The sequence below is a fragment of the Triturus cristatus genome, chromosome 2_2, assembly GCF_964204655.1.
Source record: "Triturus cristatus chromosome 2_2, aTriCri1.1, whole genome shotgun sequence".
NCBI classification, from domain to species: domain Eukaryota; kingdom Metazoa; phylum Chordata; class Amphibia; order Caudata; family Salamandridae; genus Triturus; species Triturus cristatus.
Window position 1 is genome coordinate 1,153,796,282 of NC_140582.1, and position 15,544 is coordinate 1,153,811,825.

The 15,544-nt window shown below is 41.5% G+C and overlaps 1 protein-coding gene across 3 annotated transcripts in view; it reads left to right on the forward strand.

Annotated features, from left to right (window-relative positions):
* Positions 1 to 15,544, forward strand: part of ATRN (attractin) — a 900,609-nt gene that overhangs the window by 163,883 nt on the left and 721,182 nt on the right. For all 3 annotated transcript variants that reach the window (XM_085642692.1, XM_085642691.1, XM_085642693.1), the window contains exons 8-9: positions 6,765 to 7,008; positions 13,904 to 14,087. In XM_085642692.1, the coding sequence (XP_085498818.1) occupies positions 6,765 to 7,008; positions 13,904 to 14,087 (428 nt within the window). The remainder of the gene's footprint in view (positions 1 to 6,764; positions 7,009 to 13,903; positions 14,088 to 15,544) is intronic.

The following is a 15,544-nucleotide window of genomic DNA, read 5'->3' on the forward strand; positions in this document are numbered from 1 at the left end:
TTGTTTTAATTGCTATGCTCTCGGACATTCGAAAATGCCCCCGTAAGACTGCTGTGTTTGGCTGATGAGATGCCAGGAGGATGGATTGCTGTATGTAGTTTTTGAATCCCTCACACAAATCACATGCAGGCATTATCGACAGTACTTTATAACTTGGGACTCCTGGAACGTGTAGGCAAATATTAATACTTTGACAGCCATTCTGTTTAACGCACGGAGCCATTTAAAGTAAAAGTTGGATTTATTCCGCACAGGACACACTGTAAAGGGGTAGAGGTCCCCTTTCTTTCTTGATTATCCTGGCCGTTTGTTCCTGAAATTTAGCTGCGCGAATTTCTAATTAAGTATTTCAAGTAAATTGATGTTTCCCTACTTGGCTATTATGTGATGGTTGTCTTGACTTTATTCACTTTGCCCTCATTGGTTAAAAAAACACAAGATCAGAATCCGATGTGTTTATATTTTTAGGGTCTTCGCCATGTCCATCAGAAGCTCGTTCATCAACACAAAGAATGATGACAAAGGCAAAACAAGCATTGGCATAGCCAACAGGTCTCGCTTTTCGGACCTTTTAAGTATTTAGTTATGCAGCTCAATATCCTTGGTGCAACAACATCAACTGTTGCATGGCTAAACACTTATAAGGTCCCAAAGGTGAGACCTATTGGCTATGCCAATGCTTGTTCAATTTTGCTGCAAGTCCACCCATGGGTTAATAGATAAACAGTTTTTAACACTCAGCGGGGTTCCTGTGGGACCCCACCCCCAGTTCTAGGGGGCAGAGTAGTCCTACTCTGTCCCCATTTCTTTATTTTTTGTGTGTTTTGTGGTACTCTGCTCAAGCAGAGTCCCAAGATGTGTGCCAACACCTCTTGGTTGAAGTGTTGGCAGCCAATCAGATTACAGCACGGGGACTGTTGGATCTGTGTCCCTATATATACAACTTTGAATTTCCCTTATTATCTCCAAAACACTAAACAAATTAACTCCAAATCACAAAAAGCACGATCTGTGGAACAAACGCTTGCTTTCTGCTAAATTTGGTATAATTCTGTCCAGTGGGTCGGTCTGTAGTCTTGTGCAAAGGTGCTATTGGAATTAACATTGGGAAAATGAGTTTTGGGGCCCCACTTTTTTCTCAACCCCCACTTAATGAACCCCCCTGAAACTTTCCAGACAGCGGCTGAAATACCGGGCAAATTTATTTGGAAAGTTTCATGAAGATTTATCAACCGACGCTAATGATGCAGGCAACTGAAAATCACCTTTTGATAGAAACTGGGTCCTAACTAGCTGTAGGTGGGTGGGTGGGTGGGTGGGTGTGTAGGTAGGTAGGGGTGTGTGTGTGTGTTTTTGTGTGTTTGTTTGCGTGTTTGTTTTTGTGTGTTTCAGCAGATTCAATTATTGTAGCCACCTGAAGGAAAAGAGCTAACATACCAACTTAATCAGGTCCCCCTGATAAGGAAAGTAAGAGATTGGAAATGGCCGGGTGCAAGTACAAAAGGGGTGTGGCTACACAATGGAATATCGCAAACTCCAGTGCCCTACTAAATAGATATGCCCACTAGCACTGGAAGAGCGCGGTAGAACTGCTGAAGCTCCTGTCAGAGCAGTATAAGAAGAGGGCAAGCTCTCTTGTGGAGAAAGGCAAATATATATCCAACACTCATTTAAGAGAGCAAACAGCTGGTATCAGGGACAACATTTAGGAAGCCTGGCTGTGAATGTCTGGTTTAAAAAACGAAGTGCAGGCTAATATGCCTGTTCAACGGGGAACAGCTATTTGGTAGTGCAGTGGATGACAGATTACAGCAGATTGAAATAAAAAAACCTGCAAGTCCATGGGAACATTATAGTTTGGAGTGCCTACTTTAGTTGCACCATTCAGGAGTTAGCACAGCTGAGGGCTCAGCGTGTAACTGTTTACTCTCCAATTGGGTGTCTAAGTCTTTCCACAGTAATAACTGCAGTTTTGTTTGTTTTACTGTCAGGACACACAAAGTACATGTCCTGCCTGGGCCGTATGCTGCTCAGTAGGCCTGCCAGAGGGTTGACTTCCACACAAGGACAGAGGAAGTGGTGGCTTTGCCATTGCTTCCAGTGGGAAAGCCAGGCTAGCAGTAAATGACTGCTCTACCAGTCTGCAGTTACGGATTGGGTGCTGGTTTTACTTGGGGGACCTCCAGGGTGGCACAATCAGTGCTGCAAGCCCTGGGCTACCCCTCTATATTACATTTCCTGGATACCATTTACTGGGGACTTACAGGTAAGTTCCATTTTCAATTGGGAATAACCAATTCAACCTATACTTTAGAGTCAGGGGAATGGCAGTGAGGTTTGCTTAGCCGGCCTCGGTGCACTCTGAGTTGAAAAAACAGCTGTATAAGTTGAAATATTTGCGGGTGACCATACAAAAAGAGGAATTTCCTTACATTTGCCAATGGTCACAGGCAATAGGGAGTTGGGAGGATCTAGTGGTTGTCATGCAGAAAGTACAGGAAGAAATTGTGTAGTCCAGATGGCCAACACAACAAAAAGTGTTCTGCCTCAACAAGCAGGGGAAAACTTCACCCACTAGCGCAGGAAACATGGAAGTAAGCCATTCAAAGCGAAATAACCCTAACAGCAATACACCTACCAGAATTAGGCAGCGTGGAAGTGGGCAAGTGGCTCCTACAAGTGGAAGCTTATGAGACCATGGTCGAAAAAATGTTGAAGAGGTGGGGGACACCGGAGATTGACCTATTCGCAACACCGCAGAATTCAGAAAGCCGACTCTATTCCCACACCAACACTCCCTGGGGAATGCAGTTGATATACTGCTCAGGGAGATTTTTGTACGTTTTTCTCCCAATTCCGCTATTGCCAGTTGTGATAAACAAGCACAAACAGTGGCATATGATGCTAATGCTTATTTCCTCCCAGTGGGCGACGTGGTTCTCCGAACTGATAGAAGTAGAACCAAACGTGCAGAGGCAGCTAATGTTGCACAACCTACTATCTGGCAGGGGGAAGGTGGATAATCTGAACCCAACACCCGGAGTCTAGCAGCATGGCTTGTGATGATGTAGGAATCGAACACTTGGGACTCCCAGAGGGAGCAGTTGAAGTCCTCAGGGAGGTAAGAAGGCCAGCTGCAAGTAAATGTTACATAGTCTTCTGGTTAAAGTATACTAAGTAGTGCCATAAATAAGGCCTGTTCCAAAGTAAAACACAGGACACCACAGTCATTAGATACCTTACCCACCTACTGGACATGAAAATTACTTGCATTTCACTAAAGGTAGATTTTGCAGAAATAGGGGACCACACAAGGGCCCACATAGGCACAAGTTTCTTCACTACACCACTGGTCAAAATGTTCCTAGAGGGGGGCTAGAGCATATCCCCACCAAGGTGCGCACCAACACCCAAGAGGAACCTAAACCTGGTGCTAATGCAACTGATGAAAGACCCCATTGAGCCACTCCACAGGACAGCCATATTTCACATTAAAGACAGCCCTCCTAATTGCGATGTCATTGCTGTGCAGAATAAGTGTATTGCGAGAACTTAAAACCCAGATACTATATCTGCAAATACTCAAGGACTGGGTAGTTATGAGAACCACCCAATTCTACGGACTGAAGGTCATGTCAGTTTCACATAAACCAAGCAATCCAAATACCTAGCTTTTTCTAGAAACCAAAGACTCGAGCCGAAAGAGCCCTACAAACACTGGACGTGTGCTGAGCAATAATGTATTACTTGGAGAGATCAAAGCCAATCAAGAAGGGGAAACAGTTCTTTGTGTCCTTTGCAGAAAAAAATAGAGGTGTTAGTCACAAAAAACACCATTGCAAGGTGGACAAGCCAGACTATCCAAATGTGTCACTTGAAGGTGGGCATTCCACTGGAAAGGAATGGAAAGGAAGCCAAGAACATACTCGACAAGGAAGAAGGGCGCAACCTTAGCTTACCTAGTGAACGTTCCGTTAAGTGACATGCATGGCCGCCACATGGTCATCAGTCCACACATTGACAAAACATTGCTACTCAGACATCCAAGTGAATGCAGAATCGCAAGTGGAACATTTGTTTGTAATTTCAGCCTAATTTCAAACACAACTGCAGTGAGAAAAACTGCTACAAAATCAGTGCACACCATATGAATCCAGAAAAGATTCACACTGCCAGGAGGATTCGTTTTGCAGCTTGAAGAATTTTCTGGATTCACATACGACTCAACTGCCTCCCCTGGAAATTAGGCGAATCGAGGACAAGCGCAAAATGCAAGACCAGGGGAAGCCTACATGAGCTAAAATAAACAATCACCAGGGGAAAAAGAATCCGAAGATGGCGACTATGCACAGGGGCTTCTGGGGTGGATGTGTGACATCAGGAGAATAATGGACCAGGCTCCAAATGGTGGCAACACTTGCCAACCAACAAAAAAACAGAGAAAGACTATTAAAAGAGTTTCTGACCCAACCACTAGATGGCAAAATAATGTGCACCATGTGAATCCAGAAAATGTTTTCAAGTTGCAAAACTAATCCTACCGTTAAGTAACTATTTTATTACCTGTCTGGTTCTTACTTGTTTGGTAAGTCATGCAGGATAAAGACCATGGGGTAAAGGCTTCTTACCCTCTGAAGACCCTCATAAGTAGTGTATTTATTGTCTGTATCCTAACCATAAAGCTAAGGAGTGCAAAATATGCCTTACCTTTTCAACTACTCTATTAAAAAGATAGAGTAAACAGACTCTTAATTTAGCTACAAAAGGTCAGATCTTAAATAACTCAATTTTCTGACGAAAATTCAGATGGCACTGCTAGAAAATATTTTGTAAAGGGTACATTTGGAGGAAAGACACCAGGAATCTTCAAAGTTCGAACAACACTGTAAAGTCCCACCTTGAGCCCTTCAGATAAAGCCTTTCCTAGAAGCAGTTCTCAACCCACTCATTTGAAAAGTTTACCCCAGCCAAGGCTGGATCCAAGTTTGCCAGTCGTTACTGCCTCTTTTTCAGTGAATCACCACTTAAAGGTCAGGACGGCATGTGCCTTTTTGTCATGATGACCTCTTGTATTGTTCCCTTATGCCCTATTACAGTTGCATCCGCTACAAGAGTGACTAGCAGCACAATGGTCGAATAAGCAGACGGCCCCTGGGAAGATCTAGTGTTGATTTGGGCTAGCACCTATCACTCGCTGCGGTGGTGGAGTAGTAGCAATCTCTGGCAGGGCAGGCCCTATCTCAACCCAGTTCCGCAAGTGACCATCACCAAAGATGCATTGTGGAGAGGGGAGGGAGCAGGGGTGTGGAAGTGTTAATCTTCAGTACTTGACCGATCTGGGTATGTTGGCACCCCACCATCCAGGTTTCCACATCAACTACCTGAAGCTACTAGCTGTTCAGTTGGCTCTCAAAGCCTTTTTCTGTCACCTACAACACTAGGTGTCACTCATCCGGATAGACAACATAACAGCCATGCACTAAACAAGGAGACAGACGTACGCAACAGCTGTCAGCATTAGCACAGGGCATTTGGCGTTGGGCACTCCACCACAGGATCCATCTACTGGAGTACATACTGCGAGTAGACAGCAACTTTGCACACCAGCTTTGCAGGATTCAGCAAGTCAGTTGAAACTTAAGCCACCAGTCCTCCTCTCGTACATCTGTCATTGAGTGTTCCTGGACATAGAGCTCTTCTCCACAGCAGAAAACGCCAAAACCCCAAGGTTCGCAACCAGGTTCCCACAGCCCATGGGCAATGCACTGTGGATGAACCAGTCATGGGTATTTGCCTATGCTTTTCTCCTCTCCCACTCCTTCCATTCGTGGTCCGTAAGCTTCGGCGAACATCCCTCACTCATCCTGGTTGCTCTCATGTGGGCCAGAAAATCCTGGTTCACCATCCTTCTCAACATGTCACTTGAGAAGCTGCCCAACCGGCCATATTTTCTAACTCAGAACCAGGGCACCATTAGGTGCCCAAACCGCAGGCAGCTCAATCTTTCAATTTGGCTCCTAAAATCATAGAGATTGACTACCTCAATCTGCCTCCTGAATGTATGCACATTCTAAAGGAGGCCTGCGGACCCACAACATGAGGCTGCTAAGCGGACAAATGGAAATGGTTTGTCCATTACTGCCTTCCCAAACACATTGACCGATTGAAACCAGTGGTCCAAAACATAGCTTGCTACCTGCATCATTTACAGCCACCAGGCCTTCCTGTTCAGAGTCCCAGTAATCAAAGCATTTATGGAGGGACTTAAACTGAATATTCCACACAGGGTACCCCCAGGTCTGTAGAAGCCTTATGCTTTAGTTAACACGTTTGTCTTGCTTGAATGCTGTATTTGTACGCAATTAACCACATCCATGATTTATCTTTCCATCACCCTCCAACAATCTTTACACTTCGTCCTGAGATGAGGAATGAAGTGCAGTATGTCTAGATGGTCCCGAATACCGAATAAAAGACAAATATGTAGTTAGAGGAACTGTTGTGGAGAATGATGAAATGAATGTAATATTAGGGTACATGTTGATAGGGTACAAGTAAAGTAAATGGCAGGAGACGTACATCAAAAGAAGATTGTCAGTTTTTATGATACGACTGTTAAGCTGTGCTTAAATCATAAAACCTTTTCAAATGTTGCATACCTTTTTAATCCACAATCCCAACTTATTAAATACTGCAGTTTGATGTTTTTTCCAATCTTTGAAGTAATTCAAATTATAATTTGTTTATGGTTTTTATTTTTTTAGGATAACCTATACATGTATGGTGGAAAAAGAGATGAATCTGGCAATGTTACAAATCAGTTATGGATCTTTCATGTTAAGAACCAGTCCTGGTCTCAGCTGATTCCACAAGCCAAAGAGCAGTATGCAGTGGTTGGGCATTCGGCACACATCGTCACACTTGAAGATGACAGTACTGTGATGCTGGTCATCTTTGGGCACTGTCCACTCTATGGATATATAAGCAGCATTCAAGAATATAATCTAGGTATGTATAAATAAATATCTTGGTAATAAGCTTGCTTCAAGCAATTGTAATTTTGTTCAGCCAGACATTCCGTGATTGTTGTTGAGCATACATTTGCTGCTAGTATCTCAAGCTATTCCGAGTGTCTTTGTAGACTTAAAGACTTCCCCTGGCGATGTTTAATTTGAGGCAAACATCAAATATGACTGTCACAGTTTACAAGGATCTAATTTATCCTTCTCTTCCAAGGGATCCTCATCAGTAGTCCTAAGCACTGAATAGTCATGCCAGCATGCAGGGTCCCAAAGCATTTCAACCAAAATCTATATAAACTTGTACATGTACTCCTGCAAAATGCCTTTCTGTAGAAGGGAGCACAATAATAATGCGAATAACTGTATTTGCAGCTTATAAAAAGCTAAAAGAAAAATGAACAAATTTAATTTACATTTTTAATAAGCGTCCAATTTATTAGAATATGAGCAAAATAAATAAAGTGACTATCTTTCACTTTTTTTTTTATATAGGAAAGTGAATGAATGGCAATGTTAGCGGACGGGCTGCAATGCAGATGCATACAAAAACTGCCACTGTTCGTTTAAGGACGGCACTCTACCCTTTGTTTTCCATCCTGGTGGGATGTCAGTTCTTTTTTTTTTTTTCTTCTTTTTTTTCTTCTCTTGCTCCTGGTAACAAAATCCTGGGCATGAGCTCTGACTTTTGGATTTATTTCTCATTGGAAATAGTTCCAAACCTGATTGTTTTGATTCGCTCAACTTCTTTTCAGACTGAGTGCATTTAAATATTTTTCAGAAAGAAAAGCTTTCTTTCTCCTGTAAGAATCCCTTCACGAAGTGCCTAGCTTGTGGGGAAAAAGATGACCCAGTCAGACCCTCGGTGTCTATTGTATGTTTCCCAGAAGACCATCACGCTGAATACTACAGCCACTTACAGAAATTCCCCAAGCGAACCCTGAAGATAGTGCTAGTTTTTGTATTCATTTTCATTGCAGCCTATCTGTAAAGGGCTCACAGTACCCTAAGAAACCCATCATGTCCCAGAGACAGTCCGTTCCATTTTTACAGAAAGAGTGTCCTGAATTAATGGCAGAAAACACTGTAATTTTTTGCTCGTCCAGGAAGGTTGGAAGGTTGCTTATGATTTAGGAGGAGAATTTCCCTTGAAGAGAACTAGGATTACAGGTAAGTAACTTTTTCTTTTCTTTCAGTGGTTTAGAAGCACTGAACATAATATCAAGCCCTGCCCCAAATCAGGTGGACAAGAACTAACTGCAGCATTAACATCACCCAAAAGCTTACTCCGAGAAACTAACCCTACTTTAGGGAATCCACCATGCAGTCCAAATTCAGACAACACTGTCTTGTTAATGTATGCACTGATATCCAAGTGGCAGCTTTATATATCTATGTAATAGGAAACAACCTATTTGCCAGCTGGTTAGGCAGTGAGAGGCACAATACTACCCATCTAAAAATAGATTTCTTGTTGTGGATAAACAGGTCTTTAAAGAACCATAAATTACGAATAGAAGATCCAGTTGTCTTATCTATTTTGTCATATCTAAGCAGAATTTTAAACCCTTTTCACATTCATCGTATAAAGAGCACTTTCTGCCGTAGTTTAAGGATTTTGGAAAAAATTTTGGTAAAGAAATTATCTCGTTGACATGAAAATCTGAGACCACTTTTGGATGAAAACTAGAACGAGTTTTCATGAGTATTCTGGACTTATGAAAGACAGTGTAAGGTTTTTGAGAATGTAATACCTGATTTTTACTTGATCTGGCCGAAGTGATGGCTACCAAGATGGCAGCCTTCCAGGTAATATGTTAAAATGAAGCGTTATGAGTAAGCTTAATTGAAAGAGCCATTAATTTAGAAAGTGCAACATTTAGGGTCACGTGTACAAAACGTCAGAATTGGGATTTCATAATTGCGATTGATAACAAATTGCAATTAGGAAATCACAATTCGTAATGTAAGAAAATGTAAAGGTTTTCTATAGCAATTCCTAATGGGTCGCAAACCGACCTACCTCATAAATATTCGAGGTTGTTCGCAATTTGCGACCCATTTGGAATCTCATCCATCCCTGGGAATTGTGGCCTGCTGGGGTCAGCAGACCCCCATGTCTGTTACTTTTTTTTAAATGAAGCAATTTTTTTTTGTATTGCAACCTGTTTGTTGTAGGGGAAAATGGGATGTTTAAAAAAAATACATAAAGTGTTCTATACATTTTTTAAGAGTAGGCAGTGGTCTGTGGGTTTACTGCCTGCTCTAAAGAAGCCTGCTCTAAAGAAACGTTTTACGACCCATTCTCAAAGGGGAACGGGTCCTTTAGGGAGCCCCTTCCCATTTGTGAATGGATTCACCACCATTTTCCAAATTGCAGAAATTTGTGTATGTTTTGCGACTGCATTTCGGCCCCAAAACATTCACATGTACCACTGCGATGCAGTATTGGGAAGGGACGCCCCTTCCGAATACCTATAGCAAAACCCAAATTGTGATTCGGTAACAAGTTACTGAAGCGCTGTTTGGGCTTTGTACGTGTCAAAAAGCAATTTTGCGGTCGCAAGCAGATTTAGGCTGTTTGCAACCACAGAAATGGTTTGCACGTATGGCCCTTAGTTATCAAAGAGGGGAAGGAAATTTAGTGGGAGGAAGTACCTCCCAGGACCATCTAAGTAACCTTCAATCATAGCCATTCTGAAGAAAAAGGTTTGTGAATGAAATTTCCTATCACAGGGATTGTCGTAAGATGTACTTTAAGGGATGGAAATTTTAGGTCAAACCTTGCTGGATGAAGCAGATAAGGAATCCCCATTTCTTCCTGGCACCTGAAGGCACCATGGTTGTTCTAAATGCACCAAATGCAGAACCTCTTCCAACTAAAGGCGTATGATGTTCTTATAGAAGGACTTTGGCCTCTCTGAGATTGACCATAAAATCTTGAGGCAAATTTAGAAGTCCATAGTGTAAGAATTAGGAGCCAGGCTGCTAAGTTCAACGATGTGAGGCTGGGGATTCAAGACATGATACGTGAACTTGCACATGAGATACTGTCTGCACAGCAGCCTCCACAGTTATTGCTCCGATAGATGCATTTGGTCTGTAAACCACCACCACTGCTGTGGCTATTCCTGTGTTATCCGGATCATCCTGGCCTTGGAATGATACAGCTTGATCCGAATACTGGGTATCAGTAAAATGGGAGGAAACGTGTACAAGACCAATGTATATAGGGGTCATTCCTATTTGACCCTGGCTTGTATTATCTGATGTAATATGTGCCTTTCTTGCAACTGCAAACAAATTTGTTTGCGGATTCCCTAGTCTTGGATGTAGTTGAAGATGAAGTAGTGCAACAACCAACTGCGTTTGTCTACTTCTGTATTGTGAGTTCCTGGCAAGTGAACAACAGTGATGTGCAAGTCACTTGCTATTAACCATTTCAGGATCACTTGTGATTCCAGGGACTGCAGTCTGTAATGAATATCTCCCTTGTTGTTCAGTTAAAACATTATTGTTTTACTGTCGAATGAAGAAGGGAGTTTGTCATAAAGGAAGGAAAAAGCGACTTTTGGGCTGATGGACTGCTCTCCGTTTGAGAAGGTTGAGATGATATGACAAGGTGCCTTGAGCCCATGTGAGCTACTTATCCCTGGAGAGACCTCTGTAATTTGTTTGAGCTAAAGATCCTGATGGATTGGGATCTCCTTCAATAATTTATTCATTTAATTTTTTTTCATGATGCCACAATGTAAAAGATTGGGTTGCTTATTGCGACACCAGCTTTTTCTTTCAGCTACCTGAAAATAGAATCCACTGCCCTCAGGCACTGTTTAAGAGGATTAACTTGAGTCTTTCATGGGAAACCAGGAAAATACAGGAAGCCATTGATCTAGGAGAGATGATATTTTTGTGTTGTCTGATAAGGTCTTTGTAACAGACAGAGACACTTTGAAATTTTAGAGGATAGTCTGTTCTCCAAAGAATAAACATTTGTGACCTGAGAGTCTATTCTTTGAACCGGAGTGACCATCAACCTTTTCAGACTGACTTGAAAACCCAATCGTACTGGGTGTTCAGGCATAATCGAAAATATTTCTAATTTTCTACCGATAATGCCACCTTTATTAGTGAGTTGTCTAAATAGGGTCAGAGTAAGTTATCCTGCCTCCTCAAATGTACTGCAATGACGGCCATACACTTTGTGAAAGTTCGAAAAGCAGACTTCAGCCCAAATGATGCTTCTGTATTATGGGGATGTGAAAATAAGCATCCGAAAGCTCTATCACACACATGATGTAATTGAGGGTAATTCTGGTGTAATGCCAACATCTTGCATTTTAATCTATTTATAATTTTCATCATTCGTAGACCAAGAATAGGTATTTTTTTTTAGTTTTATATAGCGCGACCTAGACCTGAGAAATCGGGTATCGGAGCGCTTTACATGAGCACCAGTTTTGTTACAGAACACATTCATTTTTGTTAGGCACAGGGAGAGTAAGTGATTTGCCCAGAATCACAGGATGTTTAGTGTCGTCGCAGAGACTCGAACCTGGTATCCCAGTTGCAAGGTCGACCGCTCTAGCCGTAAGGCTACATCTTCTCTCCTGAATTCTTTTTGACCATTTTTTAAAACCTGAAAATAACAACAATAAATTACTGCTCCTTTTTGGTGATTGAGAACCTCCTCCACTGCATGCTTCTGTTGTAAGATGTTCACTTCACTTCTTTCCACGTCCCGATGACTACTTTTTCTTTAGTGATATAGTGGGTGGAGAAGACCTCAATCATAGAGAATATGTTTTCTGAACTATATGTGACCCATCTGTTTGTTATGAAGCACCACTCTTGAATATTCTTCCCCTTCTGTGAGAAGAAGTATCTACAATATAGTCTGTATTTCTTCTTATATTCTTAATTCTTAACAAGATCAGCCACTCTTAATGTTTCATGCAGCTCGTTATGTCACTCACATGTAGGCCGACGACAGAGTTTGATGAACATGGGAAACCCAAGATGCGTGTATGAGCCTCAGGTTTTAGTGCTGTTAGCCTCCACCAAGAACTCTGTTTCAGGCAAATGTTGTGGCCGTATCCATGAACAGCCAGTTTTTATATATCCAACGCTATACTAATGACGCGTATATCCTCATTAAATATTTCTAGGAAATTCTAAACTGGCTTTCTTTGGCAGATACTCTGTGAATCTTTGGAGAGAGTTTCAAAAAGATCCGCTGTGTGTTCCTAAAAGTGCAGGGACAATAGAAAACTTAATTGTTGCTGCTAACGTACAAGACCTTTTTATTGCTACAAAAGCCATCCTCTCACTTTCTTTATCTGGCAGAACAGAGGCGAAAGCTTTCTTTGCAGCAGACACTATTAGAGAGTCCACAAAAGGATCTTTTTCTGAGGGAAAGAGGATTTTGGTCTGAAAGTCTACGCATCTTCATAAGTCTGAATTATGCAGACTTTACTGAAGCAGGGGTTAGAAATAATCGTATAGCAGGATCAAGCAATCCTGGAACCAAATGCAGAAGAGAAATGAACGCTGTTCTCTTGATGTAAGTCTTGAATATTACCAAAGTAGTTGTATTTTGGGTCAGAATAGAAATGTTCGGCTTTGCTGCTCCTTTTACCAGAAACTAGGAGAGTAATTTACAGGTGATCTTCTAACAAGAGGTGAATCAGAGTTGGGTATAATCTCCAATAAAGCGAAATGAAGAAGAGGACCAGTATGTAGCTCATACATCCTTGTGATTGAGATCTTCTGATGCTATGTTTAGATCTGCAATGTGACTTCATCTCCCTCTTGAGGATTTTCTAGACCGTTCTCTAGAAGAGGTTCTACACAGTGATCTTTGTCTTCTCTAGGGACTTCTTTCCTTTTCAGGTATTACAGTTGTTTGGACAGTCATCTTGTCCTTCTGCGGGGATTCCTTTCCTTACGGGAATGAGAGGCAAAAGCTATGGATGCATTGGATACAACCGTGGAAATTCCAAAGGTACTGGATAAGTAGGAGTGCCCAGCGAGAAGTGTGGAGAATTAGAACCACTTGGCTAAGGTGACCTAGACAAAACTACCTCACAGGTGACTTCCCTAATAGGTTCTGAAATAATCCAAATCAGAGGTTCTTTACTTTTCAGTAGTTGTTGAAGCAAGTCTGGAGATGGTGACCTGCACCTCGTCCCTTAGATGTCCAAATGTCTGAATCCTGAAGCTTTTCTAACCGGCCATGCAGCCTTATCTTCTGCCTGTCCTTCAGTGTCCTTGTGGAAAATTTCTGTAAGAGGCTGCAGTATTCAGGGTGATGGTCTTCTGGAAAACATACACTGGGGCACTGACGGTATGATTGGGTCATCTTTTTCCAACAAGCAATATACTTTACAAATACCTTTTTATTCCCTTTCCTTTAAAAAAAAAAAAAAAGTTTTGTCACTTTTTCTTATTAAATTAGATGCTTTTATAAAAAGAATTCAATACAATGAAAATTAAATACAATTTCGCCTTTGTTGATCTTTTTGTAGGTTGCATACATAATTACTTTCTTATTGTGAGTGCTCCTTTCTACCAAAAGGTATTGTGGAGTTGTACATATTCATATATATTTATGTTTGAAGAGCTCCAGGATATAGCGCATAGGCAAGACTATTCAGTGTTTGATAAAGAATTCCCCTGGAAGAGAACTAGAATTATGGGTAAGTAACTTTTTATTTTCTCATGCTTATTCCAAAGTGCACAGTCTGCAGTTTATATTCATGATTTCTCCTTAATTCATTCTATTTTGACTTCGTACAAAAGTTTACAGAAAAGTGAATTGAAAAGAAGAATATTCCTAACATAAGCTATTTGTTCTAACTTTATTTTCATGTATATTTTCCCAGGTACAAACACTTGGAGAATCTTGCCTACAAATGGGGCCTTGGTACAAGGAGGCTATGGCCACAGCAGTGTTTATGATCCTAAAACGAGAGCCATCTACATTCATGGAGGTTATAAAGCTTTCAGTGCCAACAAATATAGACTGGCAGATGACCTGTACAGATATGAAATTGATACCCGGATGTGGTAGGTGCCTCTCTTCTTGTGTAGATTTAACACACTCTTTTAATGTACATCATGAAGTACCTCATGTGACCTGTATAAAATGCAATATGTAATACCCCACATAAACAATACCCATCTGTTGAATTCAGAGCTTAGGTTTTTTTTCTTAAGTGTTTGAATTACCTTTTGCTTGAACATACAAACATATATAGTAATATGTGTGAAGGTTGGCTAGTGATAGTGTTCTGGTGCCTCCATGCTACAAGATGAAAAGGTTTTAGCTACAGAGCTTTCATGTCAGTTTCATACAAGTCTCCTACTGGTGCAAATGTAGATAAAACCGTCAAAATACAGACTGGACCTTCCTAAAGACTGAAACTCCTAGGTAGACAATTGAAACTTGCATTTGATTAGCCTCATAAAATATACCCTTCAGTAACTGTTAATCTTCCTCTTTCCCTGCACACATTTCATTGTATCATCTAGTAGCAGCTATATTCAGTCGCAAGAGCTTCACTGGTAAATTAGGTATGTAGTGTGAAATGATTGATGCGTGGTGAAACGGGTTTGACTATAATAATTATAATTTATTTGGATTGGATCTTTTGTATATTCACATGCTTAAACCATTTAATATCATCAGGATGGTAATCACCGGAAAACTTCCAATAGTGTACAGGGCTAAAACGACCATAGGCCTCAACAGCAGTATTTATTTAGTAGCACATCCACCTCATTTGAAATAACCCACACTCCAGCCAATGAGGTGGAAATGGAAATGCTGAGTTTTCCTACTCCACGCTAGATACCACCATAGCTCATAGCTTTATTTTTACTGCAGGTAGTGTGTGAGGAAGTCAATAAAATAAGCTCTGCTCTAACCGCTCAGTGAGCTTATCGGTTACTTTCCTGCCCTGTAAATGAAACAGCCTCGTCTTCAGCTTTCGGAGTTCTGTAAGTTGTTTTCAGGGTAATTTCCTTGGAAAGCTCAATTTTCTGGGTCACCCTCTCCTCTGCCATGAGCTGTCATCATGACTGACAAAAACATTTCTATTTGAGGCATGTGTGCTGTAGATACACATGCTTTGCATACTCCTGCCATCTAGTGTTGGGTCCGGATGTTTGCAAGTTGTTTTTATTCGAAGAAGTCTTTCCAGTCACAAGGTGAGGTGACTCGTCCTTTCGATGATAGTGCGCATGGGCATCAACTCCATTGTTGAATTGTTTTTTCCTGCCATCGGATTTGGACGTGTGTTGCTGTGCTTCGAAACCATTCTTCGGGTTCCCTTCGGTACACAATCCACTCTACCCTTGGCGGTATTTTTTTGTACGCGTTTCCACTTCTCCACATATCGTTTCAGTCAACGAATCCTTCACTTTCGATCAAAAACTTCATGGGCGGCTTTCGGGCCGTACCGCGTCGGGATGGATCTGGATTTCGAAGACGTGCCTCTGGGATAAGGTGCTGTGAGTACCGA